This window comes from Ambystoma mexicanum, chromosome 6q (genome assembly GCF_040938575.1).
Source record: "Ambystoma mexicanum isolate Mex_15411 chromosome 6q, UKY_AmexF1_1, whole genome shotgun sequence".
NCBI classification, from domain to species: Eukaryota; Metazoa; Chordata; class Amphibia; order Caudata; family Ambystomatidae; genus Ambystoma; species Ambystoma mexicanum.
The window spans coordinates 93,962,524-93,985,025 of NC_090937.1; the positions used below are offsets into that span (position 1 = coordinate 93,962,524).

General features: G+C 43.4%; 1 protein-coding gene across 2 annotated transcripts in view; it reads left to right on the forward strand.

Moving 5' to 3' along the window:
- Positions 1 to 22,502, forward strand: part of LOC138515803 (broad substrate specificity ATP-binding cassette transporter ABCG2-like) — a 570,220-nt gene that overhangs the window by 438,825 nt on the left and 108,893 nt on the right. For both annotated transcript variants that reach the window (XM_069630538.1, XM_069630539.1), the window contains exon 12: positions 15,473 to 15,597. In XM_069630538.1, coding sequence (XP_069486639.1) covers positions 15,473 to 15,597 — 125 coding nt within the window. The remainder of the gene's footprint in view (positions 1 to 15,472; positions 15,598 to 22,502) is intronic.

The window sequence follows — 22,502 nt, forward strand, 5'->3', positions numbered from 1 at the left end:
TACCATATGTCTCTAAAGACTAAAGTGGGTGGCTTATGCAGATGACATTGTGCTACTGGAATACACCCCGGTAGGACTCCAGTGCTTGTTAGACGTCTTGGAGTATCCATTACGTATGCAGTATTTAACTATTTAAGGATTAATTCTGTAAAATAAAAAATAGTCATCTTCAAACGCCTGTTAACAAAGGAGCCGAATTACATTTGGAAAATGTCTAGCCAAATCGTTAAAAAAAGGAATGGAAGTAGTATATTTAGGATTTAATATCGGATCCTTTCCCTCTAAGCGATACGTAGAGGGTATCATGGAGGGTAAGCTTTGTCAACTTGGGAGTCAAATGAAAAAACTAAACTCCAAGTTCTCTTTATCGATTAAATACTACATTAGAAAAGTGATCCTGAGTTTGACATACAGAATAAATGTTAATCCAGCAATGACTACAATAAATTGGGACAGGCTTGATGTCTTATTGTGGAAAAATGTTCTAACCCTACCCCAATCCCTCCCTATCGCTACTCTGAGATATGAATTGGTCCTGCTATTGCTCCAATCATATATTGAGTGGAGAATATTTTCAGTTTTCAGATTAATCTGGGATCCAAATGTTAATTAATTGAATCAGGATCTGAAAAAAGACCTACTAAAAAAGGAAAACCCCTTCCTAACCGGACTGAAGAATTATGTCTAAAATTTAGATCTTTTGGGAAAGCGATGTTAGTGACTTGATTAGCAATCCCATGCTGGTAAAAAAAAGCGTATGAAAAGAAATTATTGGATAAAAAAGATTGATAATATGAGGTCAAACTGTATAATTCCAGCCTGGCATATGATAAACCTCAAGGCTTTTTATCTGCCTACCTAACACGCTTTCCTAATGCTAGAAGTCATAATGACTTCCTGAGATTTATGCTCAATCTATTACCTACGAGGGAAATCCTCCACGCCAGACATAAATATATGTATAGTGACAATAAATGCCAGCGGACTGTTCTAGGGCACGTGGAGACACTAAGACATATCATGATTGAGTGTCCAGGTATTCTCATGCAGAGGGTATCGAATTTCTCGATTTGTGGTTGGGGAGGTGTGGTTGGAGATGCAAGATTTTTGGGATTGTCTTCATTCAGGGCATGAAAGTCTTTTGACTGCTGAAGTAATATCATGTATGCACAATTTAGCACTTTTAAAATGAAATGAGAAATAGAAGTGAAGAAGTGATTTTCTGTATCTCTGCACTGAAATCATTTGATTTGTTTATGGGATATGTTTTAAGTGTATATACAGGAATTGTTAGTAACTGTATATTACCTTTTCATAAGTGTGCGAAAAGTCACATAGAGTTGGCTCAAATGCAATGAATTAAACATAAATAAAAAAAGACACCTTTCTTTTCTAAAGTCAAAATATCAGATCGTGATAAATTGTGTCCCGCCAGCACAAAGGATAGTTGAAATGCTACTTGACCAAAATACATCATGGAGTCTAATAGTTTAATCATGGAAAATAAAAACATCTGTTGCAAATAATAGATACAAATTGTCTATTTCAGCAAGCAAAATATTGAAGCATACAGAGTTTGGAAGAGATGCTTGCTTCCTTTTATGCAGACAGTCCAGACATGTGGTTTAGCTATGTCTCCCAGCTCTGCCCTTCCTGGCTTCATCTGAAGAACGGGACGGGTTTTAAAGAGCCAGTTGATCTGACTGCGCTTTCCAATTTGTCTCTGGTGCACTGTGTTGTGCTAAAAAACACATGCTAGACCACCTCGGTTTTTGCATGCATCTACTGCCATACAGATGAAGGGTATAGTTAATTTTAATGGGTTTTCTCTGTATTGGCAGGTGCAGGTTTTATCTAAAAACAAGGAGGAAGACATTTCTTCAGTAGATTTCTCTCTGGAGATTTTTCACCTAAAAAGGTGGACCCCTAAGTACTTAGTCTGGGGTCCTTTTTCGGAACGAGGTAGAGCTGTGCGGATAGCGCTGTGCACTAGGTCTGGTCGTTCTATAGCCGACCGGTTTCTGTGGAACAAGGTGGATGAGCCACATTCATCAGGGCTAGACAAGTGGCGTCATAGTATGTGCCCACTGTTATTCACATACAACAGTGTTGTCTGCATAACTTCAGTACCTCTCTCCCCTCTCCGTGTGGTATGGATGCTGTCCACGGGGGGTGAGACGGCCCGGGACCTTTTGCATTCTGTGTTCTGTACCTTTTGATGAACACCACGACACAACAATGAAGTACTCAGGTAAGCAACCAATAACCAGCACTCAGCTCCGCCCTCTCAAATCCAATGGCACCCCCAGTGTCTGTTTCTTCCTCACTCGGATCTCAAAAGCTGATTCCTGAGATGGGAAATGCTGCTCCCCCACAGAGGCCGTGCAAGTGTTGCCATTGGATTTGAGAAGGGGAGAGCAATTGTGGGGCATCAAGGAGACAAGCGGAGGAGGCATAAAAGTGTGATCTAGAGAAGAAAGTAGAGAAGATCAAGAAGTGGAGGAGGGGTATGGAAGTGTCTTGTGGAGGGGACACCTAACCAGCTTGTGTTGGCAGTGGCCGTGGCAGAGTTGGACGCCAGCAAACTGGACGTCACACCAAAAGCTCCATGGAATCAGCCAGCTGTGGAGAATCATGCTCCAAGTGTCTTTGGTAGAGACAACCAGGTGCTCCTTGAGCCCAGTGGGTAGAAGGAACTTCCTAGCAACTCCAACACCCTAACCGGAATGGCAAGAGAGCAACATAGATTAAGTCATGAAAGAAGTACAAATGACACTGAAAACCCACAGAAAGTGAGTCACTTCCATTCGATCTACTAGGAGCCGGATCCCAAGGGAAGTGAGGTATGGACTGATGGTTTGTATGTTATCTGTAGGAAAGCTGGAATTGCTATTCCTTGATGTATTTGAGAATGACCCTATTCTTTTATCAGTCCATCCCAAGACTTTGGGCCATTACAGTTATACAAATAACTTTTGTACCCCACCTTTAGAGGCTTCAGTTGTCTGTTGGTGCCATGCGAAGATACCTCTCATAAGAGTTCTGACAATGGCACTCTGTCTGAGGACTTGAAGAAGCCTGTTACATAGGGACTCCTCGAGGGGCAAGAGCAGCGACCTGTCACCACTACCATAGTTTATACCAGGAGACCGCCTGCTGAGGGTTTAATGCCTCACACAGGTTCACTCTTGCGACTCTTTCGGCTTCCACAATTTCTCTTGAGGATTTGGCTAATTCCCTACAACACTGAGTAAGGACACACAAACAAGTGAAGCCCCCCAGGGAAAAAGACCAACCAAAACATCAAAGTCTGTATGGAAGACCAGGCATAGTGTTGAATCCAAGTAAGCATGAAGCCGTGTGTTGTTACATTTGAGCACTCTCAAACTAGGTGCCCTATAAACATTCAGGGGGATTTGCTTGGCAATATCTTACAGTAAATTTCAACAAGAAATGCAAAGGCCTTGGTTGACTCTGGATTTATCATTCCAGATCCTCTGAGTAACCTCTTGACCCTTTTGGTACCTTTACTGCCTGGGTGGGATGCCTCAATGTTTCCAACCCCTGGCAGCCATGCTTCCTCCTTAGCTGTGGGATACAGCGGGACCTCTTCCATTTCAGATTATATGGGGTGACTGCCTTATTGCAAAATGTGAGTGCCTCATGAATGCCATGACAATCAGGACTTACTATAATGGTCTTTTCCAAAGAATTGAACTACTACAGCAGTGCCTTTGGTCACCTCAAAATTTCATTGACATTTTCCATGGCTTCCGCGGTTACCTCTTTCTCTTTGATTGGGACACCACTTTCCTCTTGCACCAGTTTGTGTTCCTCCATTTCCACCTCTGACACACCCTGTAATAGTTGGTGCTAAACAGCCGCAACAGGATTAGATTGACATCACCATGTACTCTTCCAAAGATGACCAAGATAGTCAGGAAGAAGAGGTCCCTTCTTCCATTCGCACCTTCCATAAACGTAGGGAAGGCATTATGGATCCTTTTCTAGAAGAGGGTGTTTTAGCTCCTCTTCTGTTAAGCATTAAGAAGGTGAACTTGGACATTCATCTCCACACAGATCTTGTTTAGGAAGCCCAAAAGATCTGGGCGAGACCTCACTAATTTACCCCGAGCAAACTAGAAAATCGATATAAGCTATCCGCTAATTCAAATGGAAAAGTATGGCATGCATCTGAACCACAGTTCATTCCTGAGTGGTGGCAGTGGCTATGCACAATGGCGGAGGCAGCTTTTGATGCCATGAGGTGGCAAACACTTCTGGGGGCAACGTGGTTGTACATTATTCAGTTGGCCACAAAAGGCCTAAATATTTCCTAAAATTTGCTTTAGTGACCAAACATAGTGGCCAAGTCCAAAAAAGTGAGGCTGGGGATTCTACCCATGAGAAAATATTTAAAATAATATTGTATTGGTGCATTTTACAGCACAATTTATGAGGAAAATGGGTAACACATGAACAAATCCAGGAAATGCAACATCACCAACAGTACACAGGAGCATTTTACATTTCCATGAGGCTGTAGATGCAATTGATCAATACCAGTAATGGTCACTGTAAACCACTTTCATGCAGCTGTGGGCATAATCTATCTATGTCAGCATTGGTAACTGTAAATAATTGGCATGAGGCTGTATCCACAAACTATCTATGCCAATGACAATGTTCACTGTATAGGACTTCCTGGGGGCTGCTGCCACAATTGGTCTTTGACAGTAATAATGGCGACTTTAAATCACTTGCATGGGGCTGCCGCCACAATCTACTATGCTTGTAATAATGGACACAGGAAATCAGTTGAGTCATGCTGTGTCTACAATAGAAATCCGCATTGCTACTGCCACTGCCATTCAATCACATGTATTCATTGTATTCATGTTCACAGAGAAACCCAGGCACTCACCACACACTCAGTCAGAAGTCCATGCACACACACACACTCTGACGCTAACATGCGCATGTATACTTACCCAGATAGACTCGCTCAACTCTTGCGAACACATAACACATAATGCATGCATTACATACATTACATAAAAACATGCACACATACAGCACAAAACAATTAAGTTCTACTGCTGTGCAAGGAATCTTCTCTCCATACGGAAAAGGGAGCGGGCATCAGAAGTAAACTAATGCAGGCATTGCCATGCAACCAAAGTTTGGGGCATGCATGCCGGTGCCCCGATCAACGTGGTTGCTTAGCAACATGGGAGTAAATGTACGTTGCTGCACATTCTAGCACACATGTTTTAAAACAAACTAAATAACAATCTTTAGGATGAAATTCAACAGTTGATAATATGAAATGTCTTGTGGAATGACTGTTATTTGCAGACTAGACAAGGATCCTTCTCGACAATGGTCTCCCCGATATTGGCGATCTGGGAAAGCTTGCTGTGGGGCCAACTCACTGTGGCCATTTCCCCCCATTATTTGCAATATTTTTATGGGTGCAAGCCCTTCATACCCCTTCTATGCACCAGCCCCATTTCCTACCCTCAAACATTAGAATACAAATATTCCCTAACCACCGATGAAAATTATTTGAAAAAATGCATTGGAATGGCTGTGAAGAAAAGGTATGTAGACAGCTGCTGTGAGTTGGTCTGGTACTGATATTAATTTCTAAACCTGCACTGTCAGTATTCCTGAGTTATTCAACTGTACCAACAAGATTGTTGGAAACTCTTTGATGTCTGTCTGCTAATCAGTGGGAGCCAGGCTCATGCCTGAATCTTGATTGTGTGTAGCTTAACTAAGCAAATGGCCTGCATTTACATGTGCCTATCTCTGAGGCATCGGCTTTCAATTAGACCTGCGAGGCTGATGAGAAGCATATACTTACCCAGTAAGAGTAACTGTGAGACCCACTGCTTGGCTTTCCTCTTTGTAGTATATGGCAATGAATATATGCACCCAGTAGCTGTACTAATAAACAGTTCAGTGACTTATTCCCGGTTTATGTCGATAACATTCAAATAGTATCAACACTAACCTGAGACAGTCAAAAATAGGCACCATTGCAGGCTGTCTGGCGTCGGGCCATGAATGGATGTCAACATATTTTCTAATACAATAAAAATGGACATCCTACATTTACATACCAACCAAGCTACAGACTTTCCATTCAATTTGCGAATGCACTGGGATCCAAAACCACACGCATCAACCACTTCAAAACAACCTGAGAATCATGTTTCACAAATGCAGATGTTGCAGAACAGAGGAGAAAGACTGATCTTTGGGCTAAAGAAACACAACCACTTTGCACAAGCTTTCAAAACACTGAAATAGCTACTTGTAGGGAAGTGAATTATCCTTATAACACTCTGTATTACCAACAGGAGCTACAGGATAAAGGGCGCTGACCACCTATTGTTACTCTTTATCCACTAAAACCCCTACCCAATCCTATAGTCCTCCATAGTAATGAAGATCTACCACCAGTCCGGGGGAAAAGCTAACCAATAAGTGCTCACTGCCACTCGAGGACTGATACTCTGGAATAAAATTCCATGAGAATAAAGACTTTAAAAGAACTGCTATACTAGGAGAATGAATGGCTGTGATAAATACCACTTGTATACAATAGCACGTGCAAGCACTTAAGTCAGTTCTCTGGGGGCCAGAAGGGAAGGCTGTTACCCTGTTTGTGTTCTTGTGTGTCCTTTCCCCATGGCAAATATCTGCGGCCTCATCACATTACCTGCACCTTGATCTTATTCCTTTACTATGTATGTGTGTAACTGTCAAGAATCAGTGGGAAGTGATACCCCCTGAGTCTCCAGAGCCCGCCTACAGCCCACGGAATTGGGTTCCCTCAAGGAGGACTTTTTCCCTGAGAGAAATTTCCCTTGTAATAGAAAAGGTAAAACCAGGTACAGGAGGCTCGGGCAAAAAGACTGGAACGTTGATGAGGTCGGGTCCATATGAAAAGAGTAGAAAGGGAGACAGGTTGAGGCATGTCTAAGACAAGAAACGCCCCCTTCCCAACCATGGAACTATGGTTACCTGATGGAGCCTGTAGGCCAGGCGAACGATAACAACCTGCAGGTCAAACTTCAGGGTCACAGGAATACACTGTCCATATATTGGTAACCGCCCGTCGGAAGATGGTACGCAAATAAATGAAAAAAATAACCGCAAAGACCTATCCCAAATGGCACGAGGACGCACTAAACGGAAAACAATCCAGAGAAGGGAAAGTTACAAGAAGGGCTGGATAGTTCCTTAGTGCACAAAAGTTTCAGGAAGATTAAAGAAAACAAACAAAATCCATATATTCCAAGGAGCCAGGGCTGTCTCAGAGAAGACCGAAAAAAGACACCAAAGAAAAGGATGGAACCAAAACCGGGTCATAGCCAGAATCAAGGTCGATAAGCAGGCAGACTTTCAATAATCCAAGAAACATTACGCAATCACAAAAAGACTTACTAGCTTTGAGAAGCGTTGAGGTCCTGCCCCATCCTGACTTTAACAGGTGAAACACGGGCCTTTTCCTGCATTTCCGGATGCACGTAACGTGTGGACTGATGTCCCTGCATGTATTTGCTGCACTCGCGGCCTCGCAGGAGATGTAGTTGCAGAGCATTGTTCATCCGGTTGAGACAGACGCCATGGGATCTTCCAGGCCGGTAAGTGTCGGGTTCACGTCTTTTCATTTTTTTGGATCCCATTCCTGACAGTAACCTTGTTTGCACCCTGAAGCAAAATTGCTTGTTTTCCCAACAAAAAAGATTATGTGGAAGCTCCCTAATGATTTCAATCCCCAAGGATTAGGAGTAATGGCTGTGGTAATCCTAATCTTGATACCAATCTCTGGTGCAACTTGTTGGGTTGGGTGGCAAAGCTGTCAAGGTTGGTGTCCAGTGAAAGTTTCAAAACAATAGTTTCTAATGTCAAAAGTTCCGACACAAAAGTGCCAGAAAAAAAAGTTTCAAATGTATTTTGTTTTATATTAAAGGGTTTATTTTAATTTCGTATTGTAAAATAAGTCTTTTAAACATCAAAACTTTTTTTCCCGGCACTTTTGTGTCAGAACTTTTGGCATTCGAAACTTTGACTGTCAAAACTATCACTAGGAACCGTCAAGGTTTGTGGTTTAGTTCATTTGCTTCTGACTCCAGCACAAGAAAGTCATACCTTACGTTTCAGGTATCGCAACTTCATTGCGACAATCAGTCTGTTTTCTCATTTGGCCACCTGTTTCCCAACATCTACAGGGAATACGCTATATAATGATGACCACAAGATTGGAGTGACAGGGCAATGTTGAATCACTCAGTAACAGGTAATGGAATTTTCAGTTACCAACACAGGTGAGTGAGATCAAACGGCAGTCTCTGCATATAGTTCTTGTTTGCTGCAGTAAGTCTCTGGCTTTTTCAGTTGAAATATAGAGGAGCGTCTTGTTACAGCTATCTCCCACTCCAGTGCCCCTGCTCGCTTCCACGTGCGCTCCTCTCAAATGCGAGTATTGCGAGATATTGTTGGTTGCATGCTCTCGTGAGACTCGCTCGCAACATACCTCCTTTTTTGTTGTGCAGCGTTGTCCCAATCCATTACCTAATGTGCATACTTGGCTGGTCTGTGCTTCTGCTAGTAGGGGTGGGTCTCCTGGTTCTCTCTACCCGGACACTCCGCAGCTGGTGTACTTGTGCTCACTCTTCTCAGTTCCACCTGGTTCTTCTCTCTGGGACTCTTGCTCTCACCTCCCATGCTGAATCCTTGTTCTTCATCTTCTGGGGCAATTTCTTGTAGTTCTGGGTCAGTGCCGCTGGGTGCGCGGTCGCTGCACGGTCCCTGCACGCGGAGCTCACTTGGCCGGGGTTCTCCCGACACGTCTGATGTCTTTTTGTACAACGCAATCCTTTCTAAATTACAGCGTTTGCTGTCCTGACTACATATTATTCAATCCCTTCTGCACTGCTTGGATTGGTTTGCTAAATCTCAAACCAGTTTCTTGGTCTTTGTGGGGGAAGTCAGATTTTTACTATGCCTTCCATCTGAACTTCCGTTCTCTGGGTAGCTCTTCTCTCATCACTTCTGCTCTTCTTGATTGCCTTGCTCTTTTTGATTCTCCAAATCACTTCCTCATCTTCTCTTACCCTGTTTAGCCATGGGGGTACTAGTGTCGACGCCGCCCTCCTTTCATGTAGCATGTGAAAGGGCAACACATTTGTGGTGCCATGAGGATTGCGGCGATGAGCCGCAATGGCCTCTTTTACAGTTTTGTACGGGTCCATATTTGAAGTCCTGGCCAACTGCAGTGCCACCTTGATGAACCTATTGAGTCTCTCGACCAATCTATTTGCTTGAGGGTGATATAGCGAGGCCTTAACTTGTTTGATATTGTCATCCATCAGAAATCTCTTCATCTCTCTGGATACTAGCTGGACCCCATAGTCTGTGACTATCTGCTTTGGCAGTCCTTCTCTTTGGAACACAGCAGTCAATACTTTGGTGACCGTTATTGTGGTGATATCAGCCAAATGGGTGGAAGACGAGTTTGTGGCGAAGTAGTCCATCATTACTATCCTGTATCTATGCTTAACCCCCATTGCTTACAGTAGGCCTATGAAATCTAATCCCAATTTATTCCACACTCCTTCAGGTATCCCTGTTGTTGGAATCAGAGGTGCTTGCACACCTTCAGTCATTTGTTGCTGTTTATGCACTTGTGACACCGGTCCATCATCATTCAGATGTTGTTATCCATACCGGCCACCAGTATGCATCCCTGATGCAGCGTCTCATCATACTGGTCCCTAGATGTCCTGAGCGTGCCTGCATAAGATTATCATTCTCATGCCCGCTGGTGGTATGATTTGATCTCCTTTAAAGAGCAATCCATTTGCTTTGTATATTTCATCTGCTACTTTCCAGAATGGTCTCGGTCCTTCTGGGATTGTTCGCTCATTGGGCCATCCTTCGCGAACCCAGTGGGTTATTTCACGTGTCACAGGATCTTTACCTGCCTCATCCCTCCAGTGATTTTCCCCCATCTCCATGTACATCCTGCAGTTCAGGTATCCCACTGACTCCACTACACACTCTTCTTTCAGGAAGGGCGACGCGGGACCATCTGACTCCAACAGTCTTCACATGCAGTCGGCCTGTGAGTTGCTCCATCCTGCTGTGTGTCCAATGTTGTATGTGTACTCTTGTAGCTTCACAGCTATGGTTTCTAACCTGGGGGTGGATGTTTTGTTACCGCCTATGCTCAGCATGTGTAGGAGTGGTTTGTGGTGGGTAAAGAGCATGAACCTGGTGCCCCAGACATACGTCCTAAAGATTTCGACAGCTCATGCGCACACCAACATCTTTTTCAATCGTCGAATAATTATTTTTAGCATCTGACAGCGCTTTTGATGCAAAAGCTACCACCTGTTCAGCGCTACAGCATTTCTGGGTGAGGGCCACGCCTACACCATATGCACTAGCATCCTTGGTGATGACCATGTTGCATTGGGGATTGAACGGTTGTAGGTATGGCGCACTTAGTACTCTGTCTTTCACCTCTTTGAATGCCCTTTCCTGGGTCAGGTTCCACTTATACTCTGCGCCTTTTTTTAGCAGTTCTCTGAGGAAAGCTGTTTCTTCTGAGAACCTGGGCATGAACCTGGCGTTCTATTCTGCAAGGCCTAAAAAGGATCTCAGCTCTTCTTTATTGGTTGGTGGAGGAGCTTTTACTATGTCTTTTAGTAAGTTCCTTGTTGGACTAATTCCCTCATTGGATATGGTGTAGCCCAAGTATTCCACTTCATCAACACTGATTGCACACTTTTCATATCGCAGTCATACCCCTGCATCTTGTGACTAGTGCAGTACTTCTCTTGACCCCTTGTCGTGCATCTTCGTGTCTTCTGCATATATGAGAATGTCATCTTGGAAGTAGGCTACATTCCTCATGTTTTTCAGTAAGGAGGCCATCATCCGTTGAAAAACAGATGCAGCCGAGGACAATCCAAATGCCATTCTCGTGTATTGGAACGTAACAAACAGGGTGACAAATGCCGTCAGCGGTCTTGACTCTTGTTTAGCGTGATTTGGTGGTGCGCATCGCGCCTGTACAGCTTTGAAAAGATGTTCGCCTCCTTCATTAAAATGAACTCATTGATGCTGGGAAACTGGTAACTTTCTGTGATGGCATCTCGGTTTAGACTGAGAAGTCTATGCATACTCAAGTCATTTGAGCCTTGCTTCTTTATGAGCACTACCAGACTTAACCATTCTGATGACTCTATGACCTCTATTGTGCCCTCATTGACAATCTTCTCCAATTGCTGTTTTAGTGCTTGCCTTGCCGTGGCCGGTACCAGCCTGACTTTGTGTTTGACCGGGATGGTATTCTGGAATAGCCTGATTTTGTGCACAACATTTTTTATTCTGCCCAATCCCTTTGAGAATAACTCCAGAAAATCCTCCAATACAGACGTTCCCCCACTTCTCCTTGATAGTACCTGATTGCTTATGCTGGGTTTCAGCTTTATTTCCAACTTTGCTTGATCATCCCACCCAAGCACGGCAGAGCAAGTCTCAATGAAGTATAATTTGGTATATGTCATCCTTCCTTTGAACTCTGCTGCCCCTTCGATGTACCTCAGCAGACTAACGGATGCGCCTCCAAACACAGTGGGTTTGTGTTTGGTCTTCAAAACGTTCACCTTGTCTCAGATCAACTCTTTGTATGTGTGTATTGGCAGAATGGTGAAGTACGAACCGGTGTCAACCATGACTCTGGTTTCCATTCAGTCAACCCTGCTAAGTGTCGGGTGCTGGTGCACCTATGGCATTCAATGGTTCTCTTCTGCTGGGTCGGTCATCTTTGTTATTCCACCTGGATTTCTCTTTGTGGCCGCGGTACCGCATGACATGCACTTCCGGGTTTGGGGCGCTGCCCCACATTTCTTTGTGCCTGATGGAGGTTTCCTCAACAGCTCTGGCAATTTGAATCAATTTATCGACCGCAAACTCCTTTTCCACAATGAATTTGTCTTGGACCTTTCATGTCACAGATCATGTTCTGTGTTGTTGGCAAAGTCACAAAAAGCCGCCAACTCTCTCATCCGTGTAACATAGTCGTCCACCAGCTCCGAAACTTCTAGTTTCCTATTGTAGAACTTAATCTGGTGTAGGACAGTATTCTTAGTTGGAAAACCACTTACTATGCGCCTGAGGGCTTCTTTAAAGACGTCATCATAGTAATGCTCCACCAGCTCGGGGTTTAAGCCCACATATATCCTCTGACCTTCCACTCCGATGGTGTTCAGTAGGATGGCTCTTTTCCTAGCAAGGGGTAGTCTGTGCCTCCCACCGCATCCAGGTAGGTGGTGAAAAGCAGTTCCCAATGAGGCTACAGAATGGCAGGCCTACCTTGCACTTGAAGAAAAGCAGGGAGGGGGGGTGGATTGGCACCTTGCATCTGAACTGCGTGGAGATTCTTGTGCTTCTCGTTGCCAATTATGTTATATAATAATGACCACAAGATGATAGGAGTGACAGGCAAATGTTTAATCACTCAGTAACAGATAATGGAATTTTCAGTTACCAACCCACGTGAGTGTGATCACACGGGCAGTCTCTGCATATAGTTCTTATTAGCTGCAGTAAGTCTCTGGCTTTAGCAGTCTATATATAGAGGAGCCCTGGGCTGCTCGTCTTGCTCCGGCTATCTCCTGTTCTAGTGCCCCTGCTCTCTCCCAATCGCGTTCCACTCACGCGCCAAGTCTCGCAAAATCCCGTTGGTCGCAGGCTCTCTCTCTCCACAGACTAGTTTTTTTCAGCATGAGAAAACCTATAGCAGCCACTTTTTTTCCATGCCCTAAGCAGCCCAGTCAACCATAAATCTGTAGTGGAGACAACCACCAATGAAAATCTAGCCTTGCAGAGGTGTTGGCAACCTCCCTCAGCAGCATGTTGGGAGACCATCTCTTCCACAGCCTATCCCCTTCGACTGAAGGGCTTCGTCAGGTGCACCAGTGGCTCCCAAGCGCGGGTGCCTTACTTGAAATTTTGTTATCACACATTGTGACTAGTACTGCTTGTAGGAGTGCTTTGCTGCTAGACTCTCCAACAGACTATCTTGGCTCTTCCTTTGCAGGTGTAGCATCCAGTGAAGGCTATATATATATATATATATATATATATATATTATAATGCTTGGGTATGTTTCCGTACTCGGCTGATGCAATTTATCAGTGTCGGGTTGCCCTCTGCTGTCCAAATGGCAAAGTCACCTCTGTGTGCCCTTATGCTTCATCAACAGCTATCATTTTAACAAACGCAATGAGCACAGTTCTACATGGTCACCTACATCTTCCACTATTGCAAACATTCGAAAATAATTTCAAGTTACTTTTTTCAACCCCCACCTCTCTTCACATTGGGCACGGCGGTACCAGGTTCGATGAACAGTTAATTACCGGTTCAAAGTTTCAGTCTCTAAAGAGAGAAACACTGTAGGATGAATGCCTCCTCACGAGCTAAAACTGAAAGTAGGTGCTGTAATTATGCCACTATGCAATCATATGCCATTAACTGGACTCTTCAATGGAACAAGGTTGACAATTATGCATCTACAAAGACACATCAGAGACCTGTGTAATTTATGGATTAAACCTAGATGCTGTTCTTATATCGCGCAGATCCCTCATTCCATCTGATACAAATATGCCTTTCAAATTCAAAAGAAGACAGGTTCCTTATACGTTTAGCCTTTTCAGTGACCATTAAGTCACAAGGACCTACACCCCGTACCTGGGAGCGATCAGTGGTAATTCTGATATTTGAGAAGGGGCACAGAAGTGACCCTGAAATTCCGACCGATATTGACCTAGAATGGTTTATGTTACGCCGTGAACAGCTAGTCATAACATTGCTTTAAAAGACCTAGAACTTTGAGTTTTCCTGAGAAATGGGGTTTTCTTGAAATATTTGTCTTCATATGAAGTTTTTCGCGCTTTCTCCCTCTCGTGTCTGACATCGATAAGTCAGGGTCCTTTCCCTTGTGGATTTAAGTGGCACTGATAAATTCTTATTTTAGGTTTTTAATTATTTTCGTTTACAACCATGGGATTTTATTTTTAAATGGTATCCTGTTGTATTCCCTTCACAGCTGATCTGCAGGTTCAGGAGCTGTCTTGTACGTGGCCACAGTTACCAAATGGAAGGCATCTTGCTCAGATGCCCATCCCCCGCTTTCCCGAGCTCCGCTCCGCTATATCTAAGCTTTACCAAGAATCCTGGGCTTAGTGCAATGGACTCCTAAGTGATTCCCGGATCTGGTGTTCCTGAGAAGTGGAAGCGCCGGAAGCTCCGGCTCCCTCGCTGCGTATGTGATGCCAGGTTATTGTTACTAGTAGTTGAGTCATTGTCATTTGGCAAATGGGCCTCTTTGGCAGGGTTGCTGTGTGGATTTATGCTGCTCCTAGAAGAGTAATTGCTCTCCCCTTGCTTAGAATGATGCCCTGTTTGATATCTATAGGGCCAAACTGGCACCTTGGCCTTCAGCCTGCCACAGTGCTCCTCTGCTGGTGAGGACTTTGTGAGCTGCCTGTAATCGACATATTGCCACACGAACTCTGAAAAATGGTGTCTAATTATGCTGTCTCACTTTTGTCATATTTCCATGCACATGGCGGCTGCACCGAGCTATCTTAATTCTAAGTGTGTTATTTCAAACTGTTTACTTCTCAATCATTACCAGACAATCCTGGTTATCCCCAGTTGTGCAGTCTAAATATTTAACTTGGTGTGGGATCTGTTATGCTGTGATATGTTAATGGGTGTATATGTGTTTAGCGCTAATGACCCCCAAAGCACTGTTATATATGACAGGCCAGGCCTTGCTGCAGCTGGGTCCCTCCACTGGGACAAGTGGAACTTTCAATGGCTTGGAAGGGAATTAGGTGCGATTTAGGTGCGATTTAGGTGCGATTTAGGTGCGATTTAGGTGCGATTTAGGTGTGAATTCGGTGTGAATTCGGTGTGAATTAGGTGTGAATTAGATGTGAAGATGGACTTCATGTATTTTTTGGAAGAACCTCAGTTTCTGTATAGGATCCTCAGCTAGGCCTCTGCATCCTGGACACGTCAGTGCTGCCATATGGCATGAATTAGTCGGGTGTTGTAGGCCTCATAACCAGAGGCGTTGCTGGGGGGGGGCTAAGGGGCCTATAGCCCCTGGTCTTTTGGTTGTAACCCCGGATAGAATCTCAGGAGCTACAACCAAAAGGCTCGCTAGTCCTCAGTCCTGACAGTTCCGAAATCAGCTTAGCCCCGGGTCTTTTCCAGAGCTAGAAACACCCCTGCTCATAACTCCGGGATACCGAACTCTGTTCCTTCCTGCATTATAATTGGGGTCTACTTTAATTATTCAAGTGCATGCCCTACTATTCTAACCTCTGAAATAGAGGAGTAATTGGCTTTCCTTTTGTTTTGCTTTTAGACATGAGTACATCAGTGGATATTACAGAGTGTCTGCATATTTCTTCTCCAAGGTGCTGTGCGACTTAATCCCCATGAGGGCTTTGCCCAGCATGATCTTCACTTGCATCATTTATTTCATGATTGGTAAGTCATTCCGAGGGCTATCATGTTGCACGTGCATAAGATGGACCTGCTCTCTCCCAGTCCTGCTCGGAGTACCGTCTATTTAACGATGGCCCATGACACACCTCTCGCCAGAGGCATGAAGTGCAAAATGAGGAGTTGTGTTTGGAACTCAGTTTGCGTTATTCTTCCAAACAAATGTGTTTATTTAAAATACTATGTATTAATTATTCAGTTTCTCCATTTGTTGGGAACACTTCTCGTCATGGAAGGGGCTGCTGCCACTTCCAGGTTCTGGAAGCTGTTGTCCATTGTGCTCATTGTCACGCAATTTTTTTTTTTTTTATGGACCCATTTATGGCCATCGAGAACTAATTATGTGCTGAATGGCAGTGGGTTCGGTTGTTCAGTGCTTTGAGGCAGACAGCTATTTTAGGTTTGTCATTTCTAGTGTTAATCGCTGTACTCGGCGCCATTTGGATCAATTCTTACTTTGTCACGGCCTTGTCCCATTCACTAGGATGTTGTTGACACTTTAGTAGTCTTGCTCACTGCCCGAACCAAGCTTACGCCTTTTCACTTCAGCTGTGGTGTGGGTTTTAAATCAAAATGCAAGCTATTGGGTATTCCACAAGCGACAAGGGTGGGGTTCTTTTAACTAAACAGCTGAGGCCACTTTGCTAGAACAGGCTTGTGTATCCTACAGTGAGCCTTTGCAAATGTGGCATGACTGTCTAATGAAACAAGAGGGAAAGGGAGAGGTGCACAACCTAATACCACCATACATTTTTGTGCTAATATTATCAGAGACACCTTGCTAAAAGGATGGAAATTCTTTGAGTTATCTACAATTTATCAATTCTTTAGGTATAACTTCAGTTGCAGGAAGGTAAGGTCTCTAGGCCACCAGAAACCCTCAATATAAACACAGCCACCCAAAAGGCCTGTTGTTGCCAACAGGCACTCCTTCTTGCACTCCCGTGAGCTGCCGCTCTATCTAAATTATATACCAATAATTTTGTTTTCAAAAGGTCAAAAACCCAATGCTCATTGTCCAATTCATTTGTTCAAAACAAACGTAATGACTTGAGGACAGAAACGACAACATCCCCAATTGTAATTTCACAATGTTATTCAATCCCAATTCCAATTTTAAGAAAAATCGAACAGTGATGCAATAGTTTACATTCAAAAAACCAAAACGTAACATATTCTCGTAATTTACATAGAGGTATATAATTTAGATAGAGCGGCAGCTCACATGAGTGCAAGAAGGAGTACCTATTGGCAACAATGGGCCTTTTGGGTTTCTATGACTGTCTAATGCCCAGCGTTTATTCCATCACATTCTCAAAGTCCCTTCATTCGAGCAAGTGTCCCAAGTCTCACCAAATCCCTGTCTAACCTCCAACCTCCTCTGAGATAGAAACAGAAACCATTTACTTTAAAAGCTCAATCCTACCCATCTGTCCCAAGAATTCCTCCTCCCTGTAGCGCTCTTTGGCATCCCAACAGCCATGCGTATTGTATATTGTTTTTTCCCAGAATATGTAATATATTGTTCTTGCATTTAAAATTTCCAGGAATAATAATGGTTCCCTGTAAACATGCACCCACTGACCTGATCCAGTAGCTTGAATGTGTTGAATATGAGAAGCCCCCCCGGGGGAATCTCTTCCTATCCCGTGATAGATTGCACCAGGAAGGAATGAACTCCCCAGGGAAACCCTCTGGGGCAGAAAACCCTGACCGCCTCAGCTGTTGGACGTCTTCTCTGTTAAGCAGGTTGGGTCGAGTCTCTGGCACAGTTCCAGGTGACTGAATGCAAATACCACAAAGAAAATAACGAAAGTAAAGATTAGAGAATGGTAAGTTTGCACTGAAGGACAGAGTGGAAGCAGAATATCAGTTGCCAAATAGTTACCCTTTATAAAGGAGATTGTGCCCTATAATGTCTCAGGATTGCATGTGTACGAATTCCTTTGGTGAGACACAGAGAGTGAGAACTCGTGGATATCGTGATGTAACTTCGGGAATCTAATATGATATTTAAGGGAAACATGAAAGACCTGAATTTAGAACAGGCTGACCTTTCTGAAATGCCATAGGAACAAATGAGAAGGAGAGAAGGGTACCTGACAGCAGATTCGGATTGTGATGCAAAGAAAAAGCCTTCTGAATTACACTGTCGGGAAATGAGTGAAGAGGCTGAATCGAATCAATGTATGCGAAGTGTTCAGACCGGTGCGATTGGAAGCGGTTACAGGTGAAATGAAAAGGATCTGTTTCGAGCCGTTCTGGCACTCGAAACCCGAGGTTAGGAGGCGGAATCTCTGCCCTTGGAGTACGATAAGAAAGCTTCTAAAAGACAGAAACAGTGGAAGGTATTAGCAAGGTGCAATGAGAAATTTAGTAAGAGTATAAGCCTAGGGGCGAACTTACGAAGCGCTGACTGGGGAGAGTAGCAACGCACTCGAGCGTTATGCCTGCCGCAAGATAACCGGATCCTTGCTGAGGGGGTGGAGCCATAGTTGCAAGCATCCCTTGCAAGGCTGGAATACTGCAATCGGATGATGCCGCCATCTTGGGAGAAACAATGGCCGCCACCCGTGATTGGGACCAACGGCGCCACAATGACCATCTCCTTCTGTGGGATATGACAGAATAGGTAAATACTTGTTATTTTTCATTGGTGATGAACACATGCGGGTAAATGTTTCATGGATGTTCCCCACGCTTTGGTAGTTCCCCCAAAACACACGCGACTTTAGTGGTGACCCGTGGTGCAAACCAAAGCAACCAAAAGCCGGAACATGTTCAACGAGTAACACGAGAAAGGCAGAAAAAATAAACACTTTCATTGCATAGTCTGAATGAAGCCCCCATTCAACTTTGCAAACGGTATTACTCCATCCAGAATCACATTTACACAACTACAACATTTTAGCTTCATTAGTTCCTACAAGTGATGACTGTAATTGGTTATTTATACCGCGCTTAATACCCAGAAGTTTCTACGCGCGGACCCTGGGTTCGAACGTATGTTGCTTCGCATCACCTTGTTTCCAAGGCGAGTGCGTTGTCCCTGAGTTATCCTCCCGAGACCAATTTAAGTAACACACAGCAGGTACGGATCACACATACGTGGGAGTGTTGTGCCACTAACATGTCATTGACAGCAAGGACATTTCAAAACATGCACAAAGCTACTCTTCTTATTTTGGGTTGTTTCAGGCATGTGTTTTGAGCACGTGCTCTCTTACATTTCTGAAGATTATCCAACACCATACATGTTGTCATGACTTCTAGAATCATAATGTTAACTCTCCATGGTGTTTATGTACACCATGACCATATATGATTGCATTTTATTCGCTCTCTTAAAACCTCAATGCATTGCAGTTTTTTTTGTTCTTTCTCTGGACATGCGGTATGTTCTTTCCCTTCATGTGCACCCTCCTATGGGATCAGAAATTGATTCCTCATGTTGCTGAACTCCCACATTAGTCTTCTTCATCGCTCTTCTTTTGCTTCTTATTCTCTATTGTATTTCTTACTTTATTTTCTTTGTTCCATGTGTGTTCAATGTGACACAGATGGCCTCAAGAACATGTCAACTCCCAAAGGTTCAACGGTTTTTATTGAATATTCTGCAGAGAGGCTCGCTCTCTCTCGCTCTCATCTCTCCTGGCCCATTCCCCCCACTAGCCCAGGCGTCCCCAAACCCCAGGAATTTCACTAAAGATCGATAACCCTTGCTATCTAATATACTCTCTGGCTGGTCGTGAAGGCCTGAAGACTGTATCTCTCTGGGAATTCCTAGCTGAATCCTAACCAGGTATCCTACAAACATTGCAATCTTTTTTTTTTTTTTTTTTATTGAAACACCAGTCTGACATGTCTCAATGCAAGCATTGTGACATCAGACTTTTATTACAATGTGGTCCTATGTATCCAAAAAGAAGGAAGAAGAAGAAAAAGAGAAGAGGACTTCTCCAAAACAAGCAAAGGTCCATCAGACTATTACCATCCGCTCGAGCCACTTCTGAAAATCCTGGATGAAATGTTGTTTCAAATATTGCAATCTTTTTTATTTTTTTTACTTTCAACTATACATGCTCCACATCGCCTTTCTTCTCCAGCCCTTATACTCCTCCCGCTGAGCTTCTTTCTCTCTCCGTTCTTCCTACTATGCTACCTGCTACTACACCCAACCTCTCTCCTCACTCTCCCCGACACTTCCCTTTCTGTCCGTTAGATGATCCTCTTTCTCTCTACTGCCTTCCTCCACCCTCCAAGCTTACTTTCAACCTCTCTCTCACTACTCCCAACTACTCTCTATTCCTTGAGCTGTACTACCACTATCTCTCTGCTGCACTCTCCTCCCACTCCACTAAACTCCCCGCCACTATACTATACTCCACCCTATTATAGTCCACTTTCACTGCACCTCACTCCATCCCTTCTCCACAGTCCCCTTCCTTTTACTCTGTCACCCTTGTAAATCACTCATGTCACCCTCCCTACACTCTCCTTTATCCTCAATCACTCTTCTTGCAGGCACTTTCACACCCAGTACCACTTTCACCAACTCACCTTGCACACACATTTGAAAATTCTCCTCCAAGCTCCTCTGCACCATCCTAGTTCTGCCTGGTCTCTTGGTCCTCCTTCTCCTCCCTTGATCTCACTCGAACAGCACACACTGACCTGACTTTTCTGCCCCTTTTTATCCTCCCTCCCTTCTCTGCCATTGGTTTCTCCTGTCTGCTAATCCCCATGCCAACTGCTAGCTGCTTTTCCCTGAGGGTTTGGGTTACATTTAGTAAAACACATATAAAAAGCTTTAAACCCTGTCCCGTTTTTGTATGCATCTCCGCAGGTGTTTGGAAATGGTGGGCCCGCTCAAAGTATAGTCAATTTCAAAGTTTGTATGTACGCCGACATTTAACTTTGGCCTTATGAAACTTCCTGGATTCTAGAGCTGGATATTTGACTCCTGCTCCCTGGGAATAGGTCTATGCTCACCATACACTCTTAGGGAAATAATGGGATTTTTTGTCATCCTTTTATTATAGCTTGTAGGTTAAGATAACACATTTGCACTAGTAGGTGGTGCAACATTTAATTCTTTGAATGTGTTATGCCCCTTTTGCCAGATAAAAACCCGCTAATATACCTGTATACCTATTATTAAATATAGTATAAAAAACAGCTTTCATTTTTACATTGTATGGTTCATGGTAGGGTTTCCAATTGGGAACAAATGTGCTCAATTTTTGTTAGTACATTTCTATAGGTGTCTCCAACCCAGAGGGACCCTGTTCACCAAAGAAATCCAACTCCACCAACAGGAACATAGATTGCATTAATATACAAAAGAGATAGATCAATTCCTAACACATTATCTCTGCATCACGGATCACAGGTTTCTCAAGTTTACCAACATACACTAGTCTTGAAAAAATAGACTGTGTACAATACATCAAAATCAAAAACATTTATTCAAAACCAATCAATTTCACTAAAACAAATATTGACCCTTGCCACAACAAACGCAGTGATTCAATTAAGTTAATAAAACATTATATAACATTTAACTAAACGTCACAAATTAATGCACAACACACAAATGAAGACACTCATCACATACAAGAACCTAAATGTGTCTTAAAAACACAAATCCCAACATGTTTCTGTTCTGAACATTCTTTAACATGTTTCTGTTCTTCAAATCCCTATTAGGATGAACATTCTTCAGGGGAACACTTCATTAAAAAGCAGTTGTTTTCTTCAACACTGTGTAGAAAGGGTCTTGTTTGAAGCAACCTAAAACACAAAAAGGATCCTAAATGTTTCCCATACAGAGTGAACACAACCAATGCAGTCACCTACACTTAAATTAAATAACAGTGTAAAATGACAGTAAGGACATTGTCCACAACATAACCATTCCTAGATAAGTTCAAAAGTTCTGAACAATGATTACCTGCTATTGGTAATGCATATGAAGCGTATTCCAAAACATCAATCGCCAGTATTTTCAATTATGAACCATCTAAATTTTCACGGGGCGCAATAAGTCACCACTGTAGTCATGAGGGACACCTGCAACACAACACAAATAGAAGTACTCTTCTGTAAACATACTATACACCTATTGAACTTGACTCATACTGCACGCAAAATATTCAAATCAAATTATTACTTCTGTCAGATATGCAGTTGAACACCAATCACAACTGCCTCTAATTCACAACCATATGTCCAAGGCATCACTCTCCTTGTCCAAATTCAGAATACGGTATAGGAGATGCCTAAAAACCACAAAAAAGCAGCCAGTGAATCTGACAGTGCAATTGTTAAGAAAAAAACACACTTATGTCTGGGTAAACAGGTTCCCACTATCTCTTTCAACGGGTTACACTGGGTACTTCCCTTTACGATGTTAAACCCCACAATTCAAACTGCAGAAACCATCATTCAAAAGTCACACAATTGGTATAATCCCTTTTTAATGCCAGTATCCATGCTGTACAAAAAACACATGTAAGAACACTACATAGGTAATACATGGCCCACATGTGGAAGTGTGACAAAAGAAACCTGTTGCTACAAAATGAGATTCTCGGTCTAAAGCTCTGAACTCCGGGTCCTATATCCCATGTTGCCAATAAGAAAGGGAAGTAACATCCAACGTTCCCAAATACGAAAATTAACACCGTAGCAAAATCAGTCCACTCATCGTTCAAGAATTAACTCAGCCGCTTCCTCGTAACGTGCTGCATCAAAATAGAATGCAGTTTCCTCGTAACGCGCTGCACCAAAGCAGTATGCTTTGTACGGCGGATCAAACAGCTACACCTATCGTGGTTCCAAAACTAAACACAGAGGGAGGACTACGTGTGCCTCAGTTACTGGGCACT